The sequence below is a fragment of the Larus michahellis genome, chromosome 8 (genome assembly GCF_964199755.1).
Source record: "Larus michahellis chromosome 8, bLarMic1.1, whole genome shotgun sequence".
Classification (NCBI taxonomy): domain Eukaryota; kingdom Metazoa; phylum Chordata; class Aves; order Charadriiformes; family Laridae; genus Larus; species Larus michahellis.
The window spans coordinates 19,769,326-19,791,535 of record NC_133903.1 but is presented as its reverse complement, the minus strand read 5'-3'; the positions used below and the strand labels follow the sequence as shown (position 1 = coordinate 19,791,535).

At 57.6% G+C, this 22,210-nt stretch overlaps 1 protein-coding gene across 1 annotated transcript in view; it reads right to left on the bottom strand.

Moving 5' to 3' along the window:
• Positions 1-21,728, bottom strand: part of ABCA3 (ATP binding cassette subfamily A member 3) — a 30,926-nt gene extending 9,198 nt beyond the window's left edge. The window contains exons 1-18 of the mRNA XM_074596846.1: positions 21,634-21,728; positions 16,702-16,803; positions 12,640-12,904; positions 11,895-12,022; positions 11,636-11,801; positions 9,946-10,205; positions 9,068-9,184; positions 8,446-8,566; positions 7,711-7,884; positions 6,901-7,082; positions 5,524-5,670; positions 5,076-5,205; positions 4,117-4,271; positions 3,095-3,250; positions 2,546-2,756; positions 2,109-2,259; positions 1,131-1,229; positions 739-931 (exon numbers count right to left, since the gene is read on the bottom strand). Of these exons, the coding sequence (XP_074452947.1) occupies positions 739-931; positions 1,131-1,229; positions 2,109-2,259; positions 2,546-2,756; positions 3,095-3,250; positions 4,117-4,271; positions 5,076-5,205; positions 5,524-5,670; positions 6,901-7,082; positions 7,711-7,884; positions 8,446-8,566; positions 9,068-9,184; positions 9,946-10,205; positions 11,636-11,801; positions 11,895-12,022; positions 12,640-12,904; positions 16,702-16,755 (2,709 nt within the window). The 5' untranslated portion in view covers positions 16,756-16,803; positions 21,634-21,728. The remainder of the gene's footprint in view (positions 1-738; positions 932-1,130; positions 1,230-2,108; positions 2,260-2,545; positions 2,757-3,094; positions 3,251-4,116; positions 4,272-5,075; positions 5,206-5,523; positions 5,671-6,900; positions 7,083-7,710; positions 7,885-8,445; positions 8,567-9,067; positions 9,185-9,945; positions 10,206-11,635; positions 11,802-11,894; positions 12,023-12,639; positions 12,905-16,701; positions 16,804-21,633) is intronic.
• Positions 21,729-22,210: the final 482 nt, after the last annotated feature.

The window sequence follows — 22,210 nt, the reverse complement described above, 5'->3', positions numbered from 1 at the left end:
TACAAGCCGACAGCGGAGCCTGTTCTCCAGACAAGCCTGTAAAGGGATTAGCAGGGCAGCTGCTTGACTCCAGCACAGCAGGTCAGCCCATCAAACTCCATGGCTTCCTGATAGGACGCAGTCACTTTGGGATCTAAGGTGTTAAAAGCAGCTTCAGCCACGACCTTTACCTTCCTCCACCTCTCCGCATTTGACGTTCACAAACAGGATTACTGCAACACGGCCGCCTGCCAAAGCGACCAGGCTGAGACCTGGGAGCTCCCAGCCTGGCCCCTGTAACCATCATCTTTGCTTTTTAAACCCATGAACATCTTTCTCCCCTTCCGCCTTTGAGACATGCCCTTGAGAAGCGCAGGGAAATTTATCACAGGTGCAGAGACAGCAGCCACAAAGGGCTGCCAGGGATCAGAAACACAAGCCTAGCGAGGGAAGGAAGATGTTTTTTCTCATCTCCCTTTTGTAAATCTCAAGTGATGTAGCAACAGCAGGTGAAAACCACTTTAGATCACCCAGGACACCTTCAAGAGCATCTCTGTAGACCTTAAGAGTAACATGAAGAGGATGGCAGTGACCAACTCCAACAACCCTAAAAATAATTTGCCCTAAAGATGCTGATCTTCCAAACCGCATGAAATAAGACCAGCTGTGGGGGAGGCTCCACCTCATAAACCTTGCTCCAAAAACTCCCTTCACATGTCCTCTCCCCATTCCCACTGCACTGACAGCTCCAGCACTCACCCCAGTGTTGAGCTTGATGCTGGAGCAGTCTTCCGTAATGAGCGCTCCGCTGTCATCCGTCATATCTGTCACGCCACTCAGGCTGCTGGAGTCATCCATGGCCCAGTCATTGGAGCGTCTCTCGTGCTGGTACTGGAGAGCAGGCAGCTGGATGGCCTGGATATCCATGCTGGAGTCCACTAGCTTCCCAACCCTGCGCCAGGAGCGAAAGCAGGTGGTGAAATGCAGACCCAGGCAGGATCAAGCTGTTCCAAGCCAGGGAAGCCAAACGCAGGTGACAAAACACAACATGTGCCCCGGAGAGCTGTGTAGGACACCTCTGTCATTCAAGCCCATGGGGACTGGTCATCAGCAGATGACACCCCAGCAGGGCCAGCCTCCCTCCTGCCTACCTCAGGAAGACTTCCTCCATGGTGGTGACCGAGGCGCCGTAGCTGGCGATGCCCAGCTCTTCCCGCCTCTGCTCCAGCTCCGTGAACAGGGCCTCAAACCTGAATGGAGGAGCGAGGCAACATTTGACACTGTTGCTCGTGAGAGACCCTCTGGGCATCAGTCATAGAATCATAGAACCATAGGGTTGGAAGGGACCTCTGGAGATCACCCAGTCCAACCCCCTGCCAGAGCAGGGTCACCCAGAGCAGGTGGCACAGGAACGCGTCCAGGTGGGTTTGGAATGTCTCCAGAGACGGAGACTCCACCACCTCTCTGGGCAGCCTGTACCAGGGCTCTGCCACCCTCACAGCAAAGAAGTTCCTCCTCATGGTTAGGTGGAACTTCCTATGCTCAAGTTTGTGCCCATTACCCCTTGTCCTGTTGCTGGGCACCACTGAAAAGAGCCTGGCCCCATCCTCCTGACACCCACCCTTTCAGTATTTATAAGTGTCCCCCCTCAGTCCTGCAGCTGGTTTGAGTCCTGCAGCCAGCTCCAGGGCTGTCCACAGCACCCTTCTCTTCCCTAGAGAGCAGCCCTTGGGCTCCATCTTCTGCTCTTTCCTGCCACAGGCCAGCTCTCTTGCCTCAGCTATGCATACGTTTCATTTCAACGCCAAACCAACCTGCCCCGTTTGTGCCACTCTCCACACCGCAGCCGTCACCAGCTCAGCAACCAGTGCTGTCCCATGCAGCTGCTGCATGGGCAGTGACATGGTGGGCACGGGGACACGACAGCAATGTGCCAGCAGACAAAGGGGAGGATGGTGGTGAAAGGAGGAACTGAACCCAATTTTCCAAGACCGGCAATGCAGCTAAGGGCTTGTGCGTCCTGCACCTTCCCAGAAGATGCAGAGACCCCTTCCAGCAAACCGGTGACAACAGTGTCTGCAGAAGGGGGCACCCACCCAGGGAGGGAAAGCAGGGGAGGATGCCGTTACCTGTGCGTGCTTTCCTTGGGCAGGATGAAGGACAGCTCTGCCCCAGCATTGCTCTCCATGGTGGCGTTGGGCACGTACTGACAGATGAGGCGGGAGATCTCCCCCAGGTTACAGTAGGGCTCCTTCACCATCACCATGTGATATCCTGCCCCTGGGATAGGAGGGGAGAGGAGGGTAAATCGCAGCCCAGCCTGACCCTGGGGTGCCGGACCACAGAGGGATGGTAAGGCACCGCAGAGCATTGATGGCTTTGCCTGGGCTGTGGACAGGATGCAGGAGCAAGTGTGGGGATGGCCCTCAGAAGAGGCAGAAGAGTAGGACAGGGAGCAAGAAGCCACCAGACAAGGAGCAGTGCTCCCTCCCTGCCCTATATCCCCCTCCTGCTCCTCCCTGCTGAGAAGACGACATTGAGCACAGCCTGCCTGCACCTGCCTTACCATATTTACGCTTGAGGAAGAGCGAGGAGCCGCAGCACTGCAGCTCGCCTTTGGCCATGATAGCTATGCGGTCCCCCAGCAGGTCAGCCTCATCCATGAAGTGTGTGGTCAGCAGGATGGTGCGGTTGCTCCTCTGCTGCTGCAGGAGGTCCCATGTGGCCCTGCGTGAGGCTGGGTCCATTCCCGACGTCGGCTCATCCAGCATCACCACCTGCATGCAGGAGATGGGTGTGGGTCAAAAAGGGGCTGGGAGAGGCACAGCAGCACAGGAGTGGGCAACCCCTGGGCCCAGAAAGATCCTTGACCTGCCAACATGCGTGCGATGATCTTGCCTGGGGGAGCAGCTACCAGGCAGCAGAGCTGCACTGCAGCCTCAGGGCCTTGTCCTCAGAGTTGTCCCCCTTTGTGGGGGTGCTCCTGTCCCCTCCTCAGTGTCTGTGCATCTCCCACTGGCTCACCACAAGTGAGGGACAGCCTCAGAGCCACCAGAAGGACCTACGTTGGCCCCAAGGAGAAAGGTTCAAGGTGAGCCCCACCGCAGACACTTGCCTTGGAGTCCCCAATGAGGGCAATGCCAATGGAGAGCTTGCGCTTCATGCCACCGGAGAGCGCCTTGGTCAGAGAGTGGCACTTGTCCTCCAGGTTGAGGATCCTCAGGATGTGGTTGATCTCCTCAGGGCACTTGGAGGATGAGTACCCCTTCAGCTGCCAGACAGGGTGAAGGGAGGGTTAAGCCTGGCTGCAGGTGTAGGTGTCTCTGGCAATGACCCTTCCCACCTCATCAGCCACTGGCCACTAAACCCCACCACGCTGCCTCCTCCACACCCAGGCAGGAAAATGGGGAGGCACAAAGATGGACTCCTGTCTGACCCTGAAGGAGCTGGCACAGCCAACGTGGGGGTCTCCACAGAGCCACGCTGCCTGCCACCCTCCACTCCTCCACCAGCCAAGCAAGGAGCTCCTGCCTGCGGATAAGGTGGAAAGAGGAGGCAAGAGCTGTTCTGCTTATCATAGAACGGTTTGGGTTGGAAGGGACCTTCAAAAGCCATCTAGTCCAACCCCGTGCCATGAGCAGGGACATCTTCAACCAGATCAGGTTGCTCAGAGCCACGTCCAACCTGACCTGGAATGTTTCCAGGGATGGGGCATCTGCCACCTCTCTGGGCAACCTGGGCCAGTGTCTCACCACCCCCAGTATAAACAATTTCTTCCTTATATCTAGTCTGAATCTCCCACCTTTTAGTTTAAAGCCATTACCACTTGTTCTATCACTACGGGTCCTACTAAAGAGTAGAGCCATCTTTCTTATAAGCCCCGCTTAAGTATTGAAAGGCCACAATAAGGTCTCCCCCGGAGCCTTCTTGTCTCCAGGCTGAACAACCCTAACTCTCTCTGCCTCTCATAGTAGAGGGGTTCCACCCTCTGATCATTTTTGTGGCCTCCTCTGGACCCGCTTGGTGGATTTCACCACACTTTGCCAGCCTCAGGAAGCCACATGATGCTGCAGGGTGCCTCCCCCCGGGCTGGCTGCTGGGGGCCCAGCAGTGCTCCCCCCAAAGCGCAGTGCTCACCCCTGCATAGAAGTGGAGGTGCTCCTCCACCGTCATGTTGTCGAAGAGGACATCGTGCTGGGGACACAGGCCCAGGCTGCGGCGGATCAGGACCATGTCCTGGGAGATCTCGTAGCCGTTGATGTAGGCCTGCCCGCTCGTCGGGGAGTGCAGACCTGGGAGGAGTGAGACGTGGCGACCTCAGCTCAGGGCTGAGGACAACCCCGGGGCAGCAAAGAGCCAGCAGAAAGGTCCTGCCCAGCATCCCCCCCACCCCAGCTTTCTGCCAGAAGTCGGAGCAAGCTGGTCTCTTGACGAAGCTGGGGCATGGCAGCTTTCTCCTCCCGCCCGCGGGGTGGGCTGCACAGCATCCACAGGCGGGATGCCGGATGGCGGAGCTGGCAGTGCCCCAGAGCAGGCAGGCAAGGAGCGGAGTGGGCAGGCAAGCCTGGCAGAGGGCCGGGCCAGGGCAGACCTCCAGGGAAGGTCCTGAAAGCCCTGGGCTGGCAGGAGCAGCACAGAGCGACAGGGATCAGGGAAGAAAGGACCATTGAAAGTCACCGTGTTCACCACGCCAAAATAGACTGCCTGGAGCTCGGCAGCTCGGGAATGAAGACAACCAGTTCTTGGCCCAGGCCCTCCCTGCTTTATCATGACAAAGCCTGCAGAGACCCATCCTACAGCGGGTCCTGTCTCTTCTCAGGGCTCTCCAACACTAACACTGGCTGTCATCTTCCCCACCAGCTGATCCCACTCTCATGGAGGGCTGAGCAGGGACCTCCACCTTGCCTCCACCTCCCCAGGCAGCGACGTACCCCTCAGTAGCCCAGCACCCCTGACCAACAGCTCAGAGAACCGAAGGTGCCTTGGGGAAGGTCAAAAACCCCTCCCCAACCTCAGAGATGGAGTTCAACTCCCCTTTGCAAGTCAAACCAGCAGCCCTGCCCCATGCCAGCCCCACAGCAGGACACGGCTCCTACCTGTGAGCATAGACAGGGTGGTGGTCTTCCCAGCACCATTGTGTCCCAACAGGACGGTGATCTGCCCTTCATACATGTTCACTGTTAAGTCCTTGACTGCCTCTTTCATCTTGTTTCCCACTTTGAAGACCTGCGGAGATCACATGAGTGAGTAGGTGCTGCACTTGAGGCTAGTGCTCTCAGGTCTGCCTTCTCTGCTCAAAGCCCATGATGCTCACGTGGTGTTGGCATGAGACAACAGGTCTAACTCAGCTTAAATACAGATGTCACTGCACCTGCAAGTACCTAACGCTTCAACCCACAATAAAACGCAGCCGGCTCTGGGGCTGCCAGAGCAACACAGCCCTGGGTGAGGAGGGCAGAGAAATGATAAGGAAGTTGCCCGCAGGCGGCATTTTTTACAAAAACAACATTATGATGTGTTTGTGCTGCGCCGGGCAGTCGGTACCTTGGAAAGGTGCTTTATTTTGATTCCTGACACGAGGTCGGCGGGTTCCTCCTCAATGTACTGGCTCTTCAGGGCTTTCTCGGGGTCCTCCTCCTCCTCCTTCTCTTTTCCCACAACAGTCCTGGGGCACCCACACCAGTACGAGGGCTGATGGAAGGTGGCAGAGAGAAACTCAGGCACAGACAGAGACAATCCCTTCTCCCCAGCCACATCCACCCTCCTCCTCCCACGCAGATGCCTCACGGGGATCTCCAAGACCACTCTTCCCGGCCTGGGAACTGCCAACCAGCACATCTTCAGCTGGAGGGTCAGAGGATGAAACTGCTTCTCCTGCCCTGCTGCCTTCCCCCTGCTTCTCCCCGACAGCAGGATTGCCCAGGATTACACTGGCAGCTTTTCCCTGTCTTTGTTCCCATGGGAAAGGTCAGTACTTCCATGAGAAGCAAAACTGCTCAGGCAGAAGCACCCTGCCCAGAAGAGCCCATGGATGATCACCCCCTCTAGAACCTTGAATTACACCAAATACAAAAAGCCTGGGGTCCGGCTGTTGCAATTACAGCCTTTTTGTGTTTTTGGACCTGGCTCTCTAGGAATGAAAGTAAGTGTTGAGGACCTTAAATCCCTGTGGAAATAGCAATTCAACAACTCCTGGACCCAAAACCAGCATCCCACTGTGGCTTTTGGCAGACAGCTGGATCTCCTGGGTCAAGCTGCAAGGGGGATTGGGATGCTGGGGTGAAACCTCGCTGGGATAAGGAATTTAGAGGGGAGGAGGAAAAACCTCCCTGTCAAATAATAAGGGATACAGCCACAGGATCCAAACTGATTGCGTCGCTGTGGCTTGAAGAAAGCCCAGCAGCCAGCTGAGCTGCAGTAACTGCTGCAGCCACAGCCGCTGAGGACGATGCCAAGCATTTGACTTGGCAGAGCGAGGGCAGCTCAGCTGACGGGGTGACAGTCGTCACCCGTTCCCTGGCATCGGCATGTGGGAGCTGGCAGCAGGACGCAGGCCATCCTGGTCTGCAGGCCATCCCGGTCCGCCTGGATCACAGCGCTCGGGGAGTTTCAAATTACTGGATCTGGTTGCTCGCACCTGGGGCTCCTCTCCAACGCCTTCACTTGGGCACAGTGACATTTAACAATACCCTGCACGCCAAGAAGTGTCGGGACAACAATTTAAAGCAAAGACTGCCTTCGTATTTAGTAAAAAAAATACAGCTGCATCAGCCTTTACTGAGGACATGCTGCAGACCCCTTGACTTCACAGGGCAGATGGTGCTGCCCTTGTATGTTAGTCTAGATCACAGCACAGCACAGAAGCACGGACCATCCCCGAGCGATGGAGTTCGCTGGAAGGGGTTCGTAAGCAGTGCTCACCGTCAAGAAGAAGTACCAGGGCTGCGGCACGCCGTACTCCCCTGGAAAGACGGCCTCCACGTACCAGGCTACCACACCATAGAGCGCCGAGTCCAGCAGCAGCATCCCCAGCACTTGGGCTAAGGTAAAGTTGTCATCCACGCTGACGGGCTTCATGAGGTCCCTCCACTGAATGCCGGTCCCTGCAACGCACAGTGCCTACCTCTGCATCCCCAGAAGGACAAAGTGCTCTCCAAGACTGTCAGACAGCATTCCCTGTCCTAATTCACTGCTCGGTAACGAGGAGCACGTGCTCTACAATCCCTTCTAGAGATGGAGGGAAAAGACGCAGCAGAGTGCACTGAGAGCTGGAGGCTCCCCACCCCGTCACGCTTCTCCCATCCCGTTCTCTGCAGCTGCCCAGGGAAGAAGCAATCTCTTCTCCAGCTATTGCCCCTTGGTCACCACAGCCTTTTTAAGTGCCATCACTTTGCAAAAGCATGGCCTCTGCTGCAACCAACAGCAAATTCTTCTTTGCATAGAAATGAAAGGTATATTGGGAAGAAGGAAATGCAATGGATTCCCATCCCTTAGAACAGGATTTGCTTTGTAATTAAAGCGATGATGGTATTTCGCACAGCCCAGGCTGCCAGGGGCACAGGTTCAGAGGAGCAGAGCCCTCGTGCTGATAAGACCTGCGGGAGCAACCAGCAATCGGCCCTCCTGCTCTCGTTAGGAGCAGAAAAGCGCTTCTCCCTGACTTCTTTCCACTCTTCACCCCGCGCACAAGCTAGTCCCAACCCCCCACAAAGAAAGGAGGCGCTTGCTCACCTTTTCCTTCGAACATGCCTATAAGCTGTGCTCCCATGGCCATGGCCACGTTGGAGATGAGGCAGGATGCCAGCTTCTGGCTGTGGGACATCAGGTCGTAGCGGGGCGAGATGAAGAAGTAAGGGATGTAGGAGAAAAAGTAGAGGAAGCCGCCAGCGGCAGCCGCGACATTTGCTGCCAGCACAGAGAAAAACAGGAGAGAAAATGACAATAATATGATGATGCCACTGAACATTTTTCACCAGCTTTCCATCCGGGAAGATCCAAGCCTTTTGCACCAAGTGTGGTTACGGGGGGACAGGATGAGGACGTGCCCATGTCCCATGGCAAGGCAGGAGCAGCGCCAGACCCTGACCCAGCGGTGGGCAGCTGCAGAAGCACCCTGTCCGTCCCAGACCAGAGCACCCTGGGGCCAAGATGGCCAGATGATGTTCTAGCACATGAGCTTGTCTGGTTTGGGATGGGACAGTACGCACATCCCTTCCCACGCAGCGTGGGGAAAATCCAGCCAAAAAAAGTAAAGCAAGCCCCCCGACTCCTGCATGTCGAAGCAAGTTCTCCAACACAGAGTCCTGTGGAACCCCATGTAACTCTGGAGCTGGCCCTGCTTTGAGCAGGATGGACCGATGACCTCCAGAGCTGCCTCCCAGCCAAAATTAACCAAAGATTTTACAGATTTGCCCCTCCCAGCCCTGTAGGTCAGCAACGCAAGGATGCAGCTGGGGAGGGACTCACCTCTTGAGAAGAAGGTGCTCACCATGAAGTTGAAGGAGATAGAGGAGATGACGAAGATGGCGAGGAAGGTGAACACCAGCGTGGGGTCGCTGTTGGTGAGCACCGCTCCCTGCTCACTCACCTACCAAGAAAATCTGGTTACGCCCAGGACTGCTGAAGCTGGCCATGGCTGCAGGCATGTGTGGGCAGCTGAGCCCTGATGTTCTTCATGGGTTAAAGACAAACTGAGAGATGCGTGAGAAGGCCCAGACCCCCCTAGACCACTCCAGAAGGAAATACAGGTGGTTCTTGTGTGACATGGGGTTTAAGAGGCAGGGGACACCTTGCTCAGCATCCAGGCAGCCACCTCCTGCTTCTCATGGTGTGGATACAAGCAGAGAGGTGAGCTCGTGTCCCTCCCACCCCCCAGCTCCCTCCTGGGGACGTCACCCCTGCCACGAAAGGCAGCTGTGTGGGGCAGTGCTGCCCACCCAGCTCTGGAAAAGGCCAACTCTAGCCTCTGTTACACAGGTGGAGGAGTCCTGAGACACCAGGACACTCCAACCCACTGCAGAGGAGCCTTGTCATCCCTGTGCACAGAGCTTCTGGCCTGCAGAAGGGTGGCCTGGGGAAAGACACTCACCTGGACGCAGAAGAGCACAGTGACGAAAAACACGGACACCAGGAGGAAGAGGAAGAACATGAGGAACCAGGCACTCCAGTGCAACCAGTTGCTGAGGCCCATCATGTGCATGTATTCCTGTGGGGAGGTCATGCTGTCACCCAGGGCTGCACACTTCCCAGGGCGAGGTGGAGGCCCTGGTCAGGGGGGTGGTGGTGGCTTTGTCCTGCAGCACTAGCCAGGGAGGTGGCAGCCCCAGGCACCACCAAAGTGGTCCTGCGCAGCCTTCAGCATCGCATGGCATCCCCCAGTTCCCTGCACAGGGGCTGCCACCGCTGCAGGAGAACACCTCCCCAAAAAGCTGAGCTGAACCCAAAACCACAGCAGCTGAGGCCAGCAGGGCCACCAGGGTCAGCTGGCGGTGGGGCAGAGGGCAGGACAACCCAAGGCCCAGGAGAAGCCAAGCCCTGCACACTCAGCCCCGCTGTCGCAACCACCGCATCAGCTGAGCTCCAACCGCCCACACAACACAACACAGACACACGGGTTTCTACATTCAAAAGACAAAGATCTTGCTTCCCATGCACTGAGCTCCTGAATCTGTGGAACTCTGGAGTCCACCAAGTGTTGCCCTCTCCCCAAGCCACCTTCCAAGCCCAAAAGAAGTATCATCCCTTCAGTCCAGCAACCCTGGCCGCATGGCAAGGAGAGCTGCGCCATGTCCCGGCGGCTGGATTAGCGACATTCCTCCCTAGGGCTTGCTAATCCGCTGCCATCCCCACCTCCTGCTCGTTGGCTCTAAACCTGACGGGGATTTTGTTCCTCATTTAAAGGCAGCATCAGTTGGGAAACACTGCAAAGGGAGGGGAGCACCCAGATGTCCCACCGCTCAATGTCACCTTCAGCTTCTTCTCCTTCTCGTGGACGACGGCGCGGACGATGTTGAGTGAGGTGTAGGTGAAGCTGAGCATGAGCAGCAGGGGCAGCTGGTTCTGGATGGCGATGAGGAAGAGGTCATTGACGTAGGCCGGGTAGGGGAAGCGCTGCACCACCACCGTGATGTTCTCCAGCAGGCTGGTGGAGCTGGCATTGGCGTGGTACTGCATGATGGCTCTGTCCACCGCATGCTGCACCGCCAGGAAACCTTCTCGGATGTAGCCTGCACGGTAAAAACGATATGGGGGGAATAGAGACAGGTCCGCATTTTGGAAGGAAGCGTTGGCAGAAGGAGGGAAACAGCCTTTGCGTGAGGGACAGCTTGGGAAGAACAGGGGCGGAAAAAAAGACCTCATATGAAAAGCAAAATAAACATCACCAAATAACCACACTCCTGCAGACACAGAGGGGCTTGGGAAGGATTTCTGTCACAGCAATTTAAATCTCTCATGATCATCATTCAAAAGCAGCTGGCAGGAAAACTCAATTTAAACTGCAGTCGCCTTCCTGCGGGCACGGATGTCTTTGTGAGGGTGGGGATTCTCCACCATCCTCAACCACCACCACCATCACTGAGCTGTTATTTTGTCCCTTTTTTTTTTTCCTGTAAACCAAGAGAATGCAGGCTACTATGCAGGTTTTGGTGAGGGAGAATATATCCTGTTATTCACTATGGGCTTAAATTTTTGTGCATTCGAAAACAGTGAAATATTTTTAATTTTCAACTGGTTTATTTTCACGTGGGATTTCTGCCACGTGTTCCTTGAACGGAAACTCGAATTCTGCTCCCAAAGCCCCAGATGAGCATTTTGAAAGTTAAGTTGTTTAAAATGACCTAGGCAGAAAAGGAAAAGGTAAGAATATGAGATCATCAACAATGTTTTACATTAACTAATTTACTAAGCAAACACTGTAGGCAGGGAGCTGACCCAGGCCCCTGGTCACCCCGTCCTGCGGGACATTGGAACCAGGAGATATCGTCCTGCCGGGCTCGGGTTTATTTACGCTGCCTGAGCAAAACCTGTTCACCCACTTTCCTGGCCTCAATCTTCTCCTTGACACGGCTATTGGAGGATGGAAGGAGAAAACCAAGTGAGGGAACCAGCCCTTCTGCAGCCGCAGAAGAAGCTCCCAAAACGCCAAGTCCCCAGGCAGTGCCAGCTCCAGCGACGTCCCCGCTGCCTCCTGCTTGGTCAGGGGTTTGGCTTGCTTTAAAACCCACAGAATAGCTCTATTTAAAGTATTTAAGCAGCATGATAAACACCGAGCTGTTTGGGCCCTGAAATCAATGTTCCATTAAAAATACAAAAGGGGGAAAAAAAATTTAATTTAACTTCTAAAAAAAAAAATTCAAGTAAGTGAAATTTATTCTTTTCCAACCCTGCTCAGTAGAGCTACTCAAGGCCAGCTGTGCCCAAGGAGCCACAGGATAAAATTTGAATAAATATTATAGATAATAAATATAATAAATACTTAAAATATTTAAATAAAATTAATTCATTTTAAAAATTAATTATTTTTTTTTGTTAAATTAAACTATTTGAAAGCTCAGAGCCTCAGTGAACCTCTGTAATGAGACGAGCTGCTGTCCAGAAAATCACACCGTCTCTTTGGCTGTGCAATAGCACGTGGCGGAGGAGAGGTGGCCCTCACCCGGTGTCCCCCCATCGGCAAACTTGGCCTCCCGGGGCCCGGGCAGCTGGAAGAGGGGGAAGAGGTAGCTGGTGTGCCAGTCCCGGTCCAGGTTGGGGTTCAGACCCATCTGCTCGCTCCGCGGTGCGTTCCTCGGGCTGTACTTGAAGCGCAGCTCATAGTCCACCTGGAAGGAGCACATCGAGATGGCGCCATGGTGGGTGGCAGCGGGGAAGGGGACCCCGGCACCCCCCACCTCCCCATCCGTCTCCCCCCTCACCTGCAGGGGCAGCGGGGCCGTGCTGTGCGGGAAGTGGTGGTTGAAGACGACAGCGGCCAGCACGCTGCCTGAGCGGTTGTCTGACTTGATGTACTCCTCGAAGTCCCGCTCCGAGGCAAAGCCCTGGGCTGCGGCAGGGGAGAGACGGGGATCAGGCATGGAGCACGGCAACGCGGCAGCACTCGGCCACCGCCCAGAACACCACCTCAGTCCAGGAGATGAGGGACAGGCTCCAGCCAGAGCCAGGAAACACCACGGGGATTTAGTGATAGTTTTTGTCAGTGTTGGGTCAACGGTTGGACTCGATGATCTGAAAGGTCCCTCCCAATCGAGGCCATTCTACAATTCTATCTAGGAGGCTGCTGCACCCAGCCCGGGGCACGCAGACGATTCCTCCTCCTCCTCAAGAGCCGGAGCCAGCTCCTCTTTCAGAGAAAATCCTAACGTTCTCTTCAGTTTGGAACATGAAGCGCTACATTTTTCTGGGCAACAAGATCTCCAAAAATACTTTTTCTTGGGGAAGTGACAGCCGCTTTCTTTAACTATTTTTGGGCAGTGTTTTTCTAGATGGAAACTGCACAAAAATGCGACCAAAAATCAGCACGAAATCCTGTCGTTTTAGTGAAACAAAAATAAAACCATTGCCGTGAAGTTCTAAAAAAAATTACGCATCCCAGGAAAAGGGCATCGGGATTCATCAGAGTGAACATCTGCAGCAATTTTTGGGGTGGAAGATGCAGCTCACCTCTGATGTTGATGGGCAAAGCTCTCTCCACCGCCTCGGCAATGCTGCGGATGGCGCTGCTGTTGGAGGGAACATAAGCCAGCTCCCAGGGGTTGCCGGGGTGCCGGCGGTAGAAGAAGCCGGGCAGGTCATCCACGGACTCGGGCGGGTAGACGGTGGCATTGGGGTGGCTGATGGAGTGGACACGGTGCCGCAAGGCTATGAGGATGGCAGCGAAGAGCAGCGGCAGGCAGATTTCGATGACTGTCACCAAGATCTGCCGTTTCTGCAGGAAAAATAAAAGATATGGTTTAATGATGGTTTTTGTCAGCATTAGGCTGATGGTTGGACTAGATGATCTGAAAGGTCCCTTCCAACCCAGGCGATTCTATGATTCTATACAAAAAAGACGACGTAAACAGAGAAGGCAGATCAAAGAGAGTAACGGGGCTCAGTGCATGCAAAAGCCATGTAGCAGAAGTGTTCTTGCGTTTCCCAAGGGCACAACCCGGGATTTTCCGGAGCCCAGGAACAATGCCATGCCGGCTCCTGCATCCATGAGGGCTTTCCAGCCAAGGTGTCCCCTTCCCTGAACGCTGCTCTGTCTCCAACCACCCTCCCGTGGAGCTTCCCCACCACGCTGCTGGGTTTGAAGGAGCCGAGCTGAGCGTTTGACCTTTCCCCCAGCATTGGGGAGCCAATGTATGGCCAGTGCTTGCCCAGGCCGCTCCTGCCAGCACCCGCAGCCACACAGCTCCTGGGACAGTGAAGGAAACGGCTCTCGCCCAAGCAGAGCAGCCTTGCCCAACGCTTCATGGGGCTGGGAGCTAAAAATACTGTAACAACATGAAAGGCTGGGATGAGCGAGCACGGGGAGGTAAAGCACAGCAAAGCTCTTGCAGCCAGCAAAGTTTTTTCTCCTGGATCTCAGTGTCTGCAGGCAGGGGGACGCAGGTGCTGGGATGGGACCAGGCAAGTCCCTGGCTACAGGCATCGGTGGCCTCGTACAGCACGGAGAACATAGCCACAAGCTCAGCCTCCAACCCAAGGCCTGTCTTGGTGGCTCAATTATTTTTAATTGAGGTTCAAGCAACCAAACAACGAACTCGAGTCCAGCAAACGCACTTGGGCAGCCAAGCTGGAGCACGACCCTCCAGTGGCTTTCCCCAGGGCTGCCAAATCCCTCTCTCCTGCCAGATCCCCACTAGCTACTAACACCCGCCACCAACCCCAATTAATTAGCATCCAACTCCAGTTAATTGGCATTTAAACTCTGCTCGTCCCAAGGGAACTGGGGTCACCTCTGACCAGAGGGGCAGGGGGAGCGGTGGTCCCGATCAGCGCCCACGTCCCTGCAGCGCAACACCCCCACACTGGTTTATGGCAGGAGCCGGGATGTGCTGCTGACTGATGGGTTTATGCTCATAAAAATCCCTGCAAGGGTGGTGCTTGCTTCCAAGGAGGGGAGCAGCGAGTGCTGGGCTGCTCCCGCTGCAGCCGCATCACCCCGATGGAGAGGGAGGCAGCAGCCGCAGCTCGGCCGGGCACCCCAGGGCCCACGGCGGGCAAGAGGGCACGGCTTAGTGGCAGCACCCAGGCAGGTCGAGGCAGGAGAGGTGAAATCTGGACCCAGCTGCCTTATTTCCTCCTGCAAACCCAAACACCTTCGCCCAAGCCCAGCCCAGCTGCAAGCCAAACCTCCATCACTGCAGGGACAGCTAACGAGATGTCCCCAGCGGCAGGGTGCAGCTCTGGGCACAGGGATGCACCTCTGCTCACTCAGAGCAGATGCCCGGAGCAGAAGCAGCCACATTAACCTCTTCCTCGGGCTCTGCCTATGATGGGGGTGTTTTGCCACCCTTCCCCCTGCCAGGCTGGAAGGAAGAACAACTCAATGCCCACGGGGAGCACCAAGAGGTTTATTCTCACAACTCTGCTGTCTCAGCAATCTGTTTTCACCCGACGATGCAGCCCATCCGCGACAGCCCTGCGCACTTGGGGATGTTAAACCGTCCCCGCCCGGCCCCATGGCCGCCAGCACAGCGATGCCGCAGCCTGGATCACCGCGATGGGCTGCGGTGCTGTAACAAACAGGCCTGCAGAGGCCGGGCAGCCGTACGGGGTGAGGACACCGCAGGCAGGGCACGGCTCAGCCCACGGCAGGGCTCCTCTCCTGCCTGCACCCACCACGCGCCACAGGCAGGTCCCAGCCGCCCCAAAACCTCCTTTGGCTCCCCAAACACCAAGCATTGAGCTGTGCTGACCACGCAGTTATACCTCCCGTCCCTCTGCAAAGCGGAAAATGGCTTTATTTCTTAAACAGGGGGGAAAAAAATAGCAGTAAGTGAGGCACACTAAGGTGGGCAGAGTCCACAGCGGGGCAGGAGCCCCGAGCACAGCCCAGCCCTCCTGGGAAGGGGGACACCTGACCTGGGGTGAATTGGTTCTCAGACCATCTGTATGGACAGGGGGGTTTTGGGGCACAGGCGGATATGGCCATGCAGCAGCCCCCCCTCCCATCACCCCAGCTCTCAGCACCTGCTGCCAAAGCTGCAAACCCCTCTCCGGGCTCCCCCTGGGAGGAGCTGCCCACTCTAACCACCGCAGGGACGAGCCCCAGCTGCAGCCAGCGCCGGCAGGGAAAAAAGGAGCCCTCGCAAAGGCCGTGCTCATAAAAGCGAACGCTGCAGATGTCTGATAGTTTTATAATGCAGCTCTGGCGGACCAGCTGCCTCCTGCTGATTTACTATTGTATTAACCCCCTCTCAGTCTCGTGGGCTGTCTCCAGAATGGTTGCCTGGCTCCCTGAGCTCACAGGCTAATACACATTCACCAGGAGTGCGGCAGGAGTCATTTAAGCTGCTGTATTCCAGAGGTGATGGGGACACTCAGCCATAATCACCACCTCCGCCTGGCCAGGGCTGCCCCAGCTTTGGGCAAGCCACGTGTCCCAGCATCCATCTTCACACCAGGGTCACGGCAGCTTGGGAGCTCTGCGCCTTCATCAGGAGCATGGGTTTTGGCGGAGACTTAGAGGAGGGAAGGAAACACTCCATGTTGTATTCTGAGTCAGCCTGTGGCCTCAGAAAACCACGGTGAGAGGTCTCCTTGCCCCAGAGGACACCCAGAAGGAGATGCTTTTCCCCTGCAGAGGGGATGGGGGACTGTCCTGCAGGTGGTTGGGGCGTACAGGGGGGCTCACAGTGCTGGCCATCACACACACCCACGGAGCACCCTCCTGGCTGCAAATCAGTCCAGCTGTCAGCTGTCTGTCCCGGCTCCCCACTGGTCCCGGCTCCCCACCGCTCGCAGGCAGCCCAGCCAGCCCTTCCCTTTTCCTTTTGTTTATTTTTAAAGCGACGTCGTGCTGATCTCCAGAAGGGTAACCACAAGTGTAAAGCCAGGCTGCGGCGATCTCTGCTCCCTCCTCTTCCGCAATTCCTCTGCCAGGGCCGGCCCCAGGTCCCAGCAGAGCCGCAGCATCCGCACGCTGCTGAGAAGCAGCCGGCGAGACGGTGCCCTCAGCGGGGCCAGGAGGCCCCAAAATCCCCCGCCATTAGCCAGCTGCCACGCAGAGAGTCGGACTGGGAGCGGATGCCAGGACAATGGCGGTTTAATTCTTTTTAGACCCCCAAAAGCTGCTTCTGAGGGCTGTAGAAAGTAATGGAGGAAAAAAAAAAAAATATCTGGGCCCTGGTGGGTTTAGAGATGGTGTGCAGCCATTGGCACCTCCAGAGGAGGCTGGTAAAGGGTTTGCACAGGACAGGCCAAGAAACCCACCATCGCGCAGGAGGGTGGGTGCGTGGGTTTATCCTGCCCCGGCAAGAAGGGGGAGCCGAACTCACAGCTGGATTGCTGGAGGGGAACGGCACAGCGCGCACTTGAGGGGACAGAGGCAACCGAGCACACAGCCTTGCCTGTGTCTCCCCAGCACAAAAGCAGGACGACACCACGCACACAAATAAACCAGTTTTCCTCCAGGAGATGCCCTGAGCCCACAAAGGTTTGCTGGAGGATCAAGACCCCGGGCAAGCTCCGACGTGCCTGCATTTAGCAGCCCCCGCGAGCGCGGTGCCAGCCTACCTGCAGGATGTAGTTCTTCCAGAGCAGCAGCCCAAACTGCCTGAGAACAACCATCCTCCCATCAGAAGGGGACCACCGCTGCCACCGCTGCTCCGCAGGACCCTGGAAGAGAGGAGAGAGCTGTGAACACCGGGCACTCACAGACCTGGGTGGCAGGAGGGTGGCAACCCCATCCCACCCTTCAGCCACTCCAGGGCAGCTCCCTGTTTCCAGCCTGACGTCACAACAGCCGGCTCGGCCCCAAATGGGGTAAAATAACTGTCCTGCTCCCTCTCCGAGGGTCATCATTGACCCGTAAGAGCCAGAGCTCGTGGTTTCTGGAGTGACCTGTTCACCGGCACAATCCGAGCTGGAAGAGAGGGAAGACACCCAGCCTGCAAGCATCAGGGGTCCTGCACCAGCAGCAGGCAGGGACAGGTCTCCTTCAGCAGTGGGAGCACTGGGCAACAGAACTGCCAACACCGGCCCAAAGAGGGCCGCCAAACTCCTTGCAGCCCATTGTTTTGGGACTGGTGAAGATTTCAAGCTGTGCCTCCGTCCCCTGCAACACGAAGGGTTGGTTTTGCTACGCTAATGGTGCTTTCCCAGCAGAAATTCTCCTTGGAGAGGCGAGGATGAGAAAAGGGCAGGGAAGCAGAAGGGAAGGTCAGCACTTAAGGACGACACACTCGAGGACGATACACTCGCGTCCTCCCCCTCTTTTAGGGAGCATCTGCCATCCCTCCGAGTTGTTTTTGTCCCTGTTTGCAGCGGCATTTCCTGACGAAGCATTGCTGTCCCACCAGGGACGCGCTCGCAGCGAGTCACCGAGACGGGGCGGCCCTGGCACAGGAAGAGCCACCTGCCCACGCCGCCGGAGGCAGGGCAGCCCCCAGCCCGGGAGTATCCCCCCCAGCCTCCGGGCACGGCAAACCCCCTCTTCCCGCAGCGCCGGGGCCAACCTGGGTCACAGCATCCGGGTTCATCCCCTGGAAACAGTGCTCCAGACCCTGGCAGCACCGAAAGCCGCTGTGCAGGCAAGAATGGACACATTACCCACCAGCAACACCCCGGGAGATGCTCAAGAGCGTGTTTTCCAGCCCCAATGAGGACAGCGTCATCTCCTCGGAGCCACGCAGCACCCACCAGGTTTGGCAGGGAGCTCCAGGGTGCCGCAGCGAGGGGAGGGGGGAAGCTGGCGACCCAACCTGCCCAACCCTCACTCCCGGGCCGGTGGCTGGTGAAAGCACATCGCAAGAGAGCTGCAACAGCTGGGAGCAACCGGGCTGCAGCAAGAGCATGGTAAAACCCACATAGGTTTGCGGACAAAACACCAAGCATCCAGCCACCCAGCCTGCCCTCCGCAACCACCTCCCTGAGCCACCCGCGAGCACCCTCCTGGCCTGACACACACCTCCCCATCCCCGACCCCAAACCCAGCCACGTTCTCAGAGCAAAAAAAACCCCACCTTTTCGCCACTCCATGCACAGAAGTCAGATTCTCACAACAGCAAGAGACGTGTGCTCAAGAATCCCTCTCTGAGCTGAAAAATAGCAGGAGAGGTCCACTCCTGCAGCCCTGAAAAGCCCCTCAGACACCCCCCAGGCAGCAAGCAGGGAAGGGACAGCAAAGGGGACTTTGCAAAGGCAGCCGCTGCCGGATTCCAGCTCAAATACCTTCAAGCTCTCACAAAGCGCCACGTCTCCAGCCAACTTCCTGTCCACACGTGCCCCGGCAGAAATGCCACCCGTCTGCTATAGGACCCCTACAGTAGGTCCCCCAGCCCCACGCGTGCACGTACCGCACAGCGACAGGCCTCCAAACAAGCCCCCCAAGAGCAGAAACCTCCCTCCTGTGCTGGCTTGTAGGGAATCCAGAGCAATTCAAGGGAATCAAACTTTTGGGGTGGTTTTAGAGGAGACAAACACGTCGGGTTGGGCTGAAGAAGGCTGCTGCCCTCGTGGAGATGCCACCTCCTGCTCCAACGTCTCTCCTGGCCGCTCGCCCCACCGCACCCTCAAAGGCGAGCTGGCCCCCGCCGACCGCCCACGCAGGTCTGAGGGCTGCCGTTGGGGCCGGTACGCCGCTTCGAAAATGTCAAGCAGCTCTTGGGTAACACAAACACTACACAAAAGCGGAAAACTTCATTATTGCCAATAAATTTTTTTTTCCAAGCTTTTTAGGGTCCCGAGAAAACCCGTACTGGACCTTTCACTGACTGGAGGAGAGAAGGAAGAAGCTCAGTCACAACAGGGCTGCTCTTACCAGATTTAAAAGCAAAAATGCTTTCCCAGGCTCAGGGCAACCACAGTAATTATTTTGTCTGAACCCAAAAGTGAAAACATCTTTTGGAAGGTGCTGCCTGGCCCAGCCCCGAGGTGTCCATGACTACAGGCAGCTTAGGCAGGGACCCTGTCCTGGTCTGGGACCATCTTTAGCAGGAAGGGAGGGCTGAGCACAACTGGCCCAAGCCGACCTAGGAGGCACGGCACGTACCTTGCATGGGGACACCCTGTGACACACTCACCTACTGGTGTGGTGGCAGGTCAGGTTGTCCCCTCGGGAGATGCTCTCCTGCCCGGCCTCGGCACCACGCGCTACGAGAGAAAACTGACCTTCCCAGCAAGAGGCACAGACAAAGATGTGGGGGAAGTGAGGAGACGACCACCACCGGCTTCTGGGAGAACAACCTAGTTCCTCTCCCCCTCGCTGGAAATACCCTGCTCTCCGCACCTGACCGCGGCGGGAGGAAGAGTCTCCTAAATACATGAGCGTGGATTCGCCTGGGCCATCCCCGGGGAGGTCAGCGAGGAAGGAGACCTTCCCACAACCCACCACCCAGATGGATGGAAGCCAGACAGGTCCTCACCACCTGGCCGGCACCACGCTGCTAAGCGTGGCATGGAGCCGTGCCAGGTAACGTGGTGGCCACACCAGCCACCGATGTGGACCAGAGCTCTCCTGCCAGTGGATTTAGGTGAAGACAGGCTGAAGATTGGCAGGGATGAAGGCCACAGCATCCTACCTCCTGACCCGTTCCCACACTGCCTCGTGTCCAGGAGCCGGCCATCCCCGGACACCGTCTCAGCAGAAGGGGCTGGGTGAGGCAAGCAAAGGAGCTGGCAGTTATTTTAGAGCACTCACTGCATTTCTGCTCTTCTGATGTCCCGTTCCCATAGAAACGAGGCCTGGAAATGGCAGACGTTGCCTTTTTTTTTTTTTTTAATAAAATCAGCGTTTCTCCCCACCGACTTGCAGAGGCACCGCATTATCCCTAAAAGATGAGCTGCAAACCCTGCCAAGCACCTCCATCTCCATGGCGTGCCAGGGACCATGCGATGCCTGGGGTGGTGGCACCATATACCTGGTGAGGGCTGTGGGTACCCGGGTGCTTCACACTCTGCTGCCAGAGCAGGAAACGCCTCCCTGCTCCTTGCAGTGCCCGTGCTGCAAATTAAAAGCACAAGAAGCCGTGGCAGGGGGAAGGATTTTTTTTTTTTTTTCAGCCAGCGTTTTCAGGAAAGACGAGCAATTTCCGACGCCCGCACATCCGGGAAGTCCCGTCTCCTGCAGCCAGGGCCAGCAAAAAACAAATGGGGCCGGCAGCCACCAGACCAGCCGGGGTGACTGGAGGTGTGCAGCCCTTGCCACTGCTTCTTCTTCTTCCCCCTCCCGCTGTTCACGGAAATGCCAAGAGTCACAACATGGCCAGACCATAAAACCCTCGCCTACTGCAGTGGGAGAGGTTGTGCAAACAGAGCAATAAAACTTTCCAGGAGGCTGCAAGCCTGGCGGGGTGCTCCGAGCACACAGGGGACAGCGCTCCACCGATCTGTATTTTTTTTCCCCAGACAGGAACTTCAGCCCTCAAAACATGGAAGTAAACACGAACAGCGCCAGGGCTGGGTCCCATCTGCAGAACCAGGGGGTCGGTTTGGTGCCTGGCCACTGGCCAAGAGCGAAGCAAGGAGGGGGGCTGGTGGCCCGGGGAGCCTGGCAGGCTACTGGGTGACTGAATCGTGTCCCCAACAAGCCCCCAGGCTCGAGCAGCCGCAAGAGGAGGGAAGAAGCTGCTGCATTAGAGCTGGTCGTACCTTTTGCTTGAAAAAATACCATCACTGGCTTGTCCAGAGAGTTTGCAATTGCCCGTAAAGAGCCAAACCCTCGGCAAAATCAGTGTCCATGTGGATTCGTCAGAGGAACACGGCCTGGAGCCCGATGCGGGGGTTCACCCCCTGCCTCAGCCAGGGACGGGCAGGACACGCAGTGAGCCCAGGGCACACAGCACCCGGGTGGGCTCCCTTCCCTCGGGGGCTACCTGCGCTCGGGCCCTGCTTGCCGCGGGCAAGCAGATGCAGGAATGGTGGTTTCCCACGCCTGGAGCCAGAGACCCGGGCTGCGGCTCGCTCATCCTCTGCCGAACCCCCCCCGTGCCGGCGGCGCCGCTCGGCAGCCCCGGGGTGCAGCCGGCTGGGCCGCTGGAGCCCCCCCGCGCCAGTGCGCCTGCCGCGGGGTGACGGGATCCCCCGGCCGGCGGGGACGGCAGGTCACCAGCACAGCCACGGCCCTTCCCTTCCCCCGGCTGCCGGGGCGGCGCGGGCCCGGCCGCGCATCCCCGGCCGCGCCTGCGGGACAGCGGGGCACACCGCCGCCTCCCCCGGCCCCGCCGCTCCCGGGGAGGCGGGGGGACGCGATCCGCCCCGGCCGCGCCCGGGGCCGCCCGCGCCGGGCCGAGCTGGCCCCGGCACCCCGCGGGGGGCATCCAGCGGGCCCGCGCCGGAGCGTGGAGGCGCCCGCGGCGCTGCCCCGGCGGGCGGAGCCGGGCGAAGGTCCCCGGCGGCTGCCGCAGCCCCCAGGCGGGGCCGGCCCCGCCGAAAGGCCGCTGCCCCCGCGCCGGCGACCCCCGGCCCGCCGGCACCTCCTCACCCCCCCACCCCCCACCGGGCACTCACCGAGCCGGGCGGCTCCGGCTGCGGCTGCAGCTCCGTCCCGCGGCCCCGCCCGCCCCGACAGCGGGACCGGCCCCGCCCCGCGCACGCGCCGCACCGGCGGGAGGGGCCAGGGCGCGCGGGAGGGCGGGGGGTGCGTCATCGCGGGTGGGAGTGTGGGAGTGTGAGAGTGACTGTGAGAGTGTGTGTTTGTGTGAGTGAATGAGTGAGTGCGAGAGTGAGTGAATGTGAGTGAGTGTGAGGGTGAGTGTGAGAGTGTGAGTGTGAGAGTGTGTTTGTGTGAGAGTGAGTGTGAGTGTGTTTGTGTGAGTGAGAGTGAGGGTGAGAATGAGTGAGGGTGAGTGAGTGTGAGTGTGAATGAATGTGAGAGTGAGTGTGAGTGTGCGTGCGCAGGGGGCATTCTGCATCCGGGCATGCGTGCAGAGCACCACACAGCGGTGTGTGTGTTCACGGGGCGTGGCAGATGTGTGTAGATCTGCACAGACAGGGGGGTGCACTGGGCATCGCAGATGTGCACAGGTGTGGGTGTGTGTGCACTGGGCGTCGCACACGCGCACAGGTGTGAGTGTGCACTGGGCAC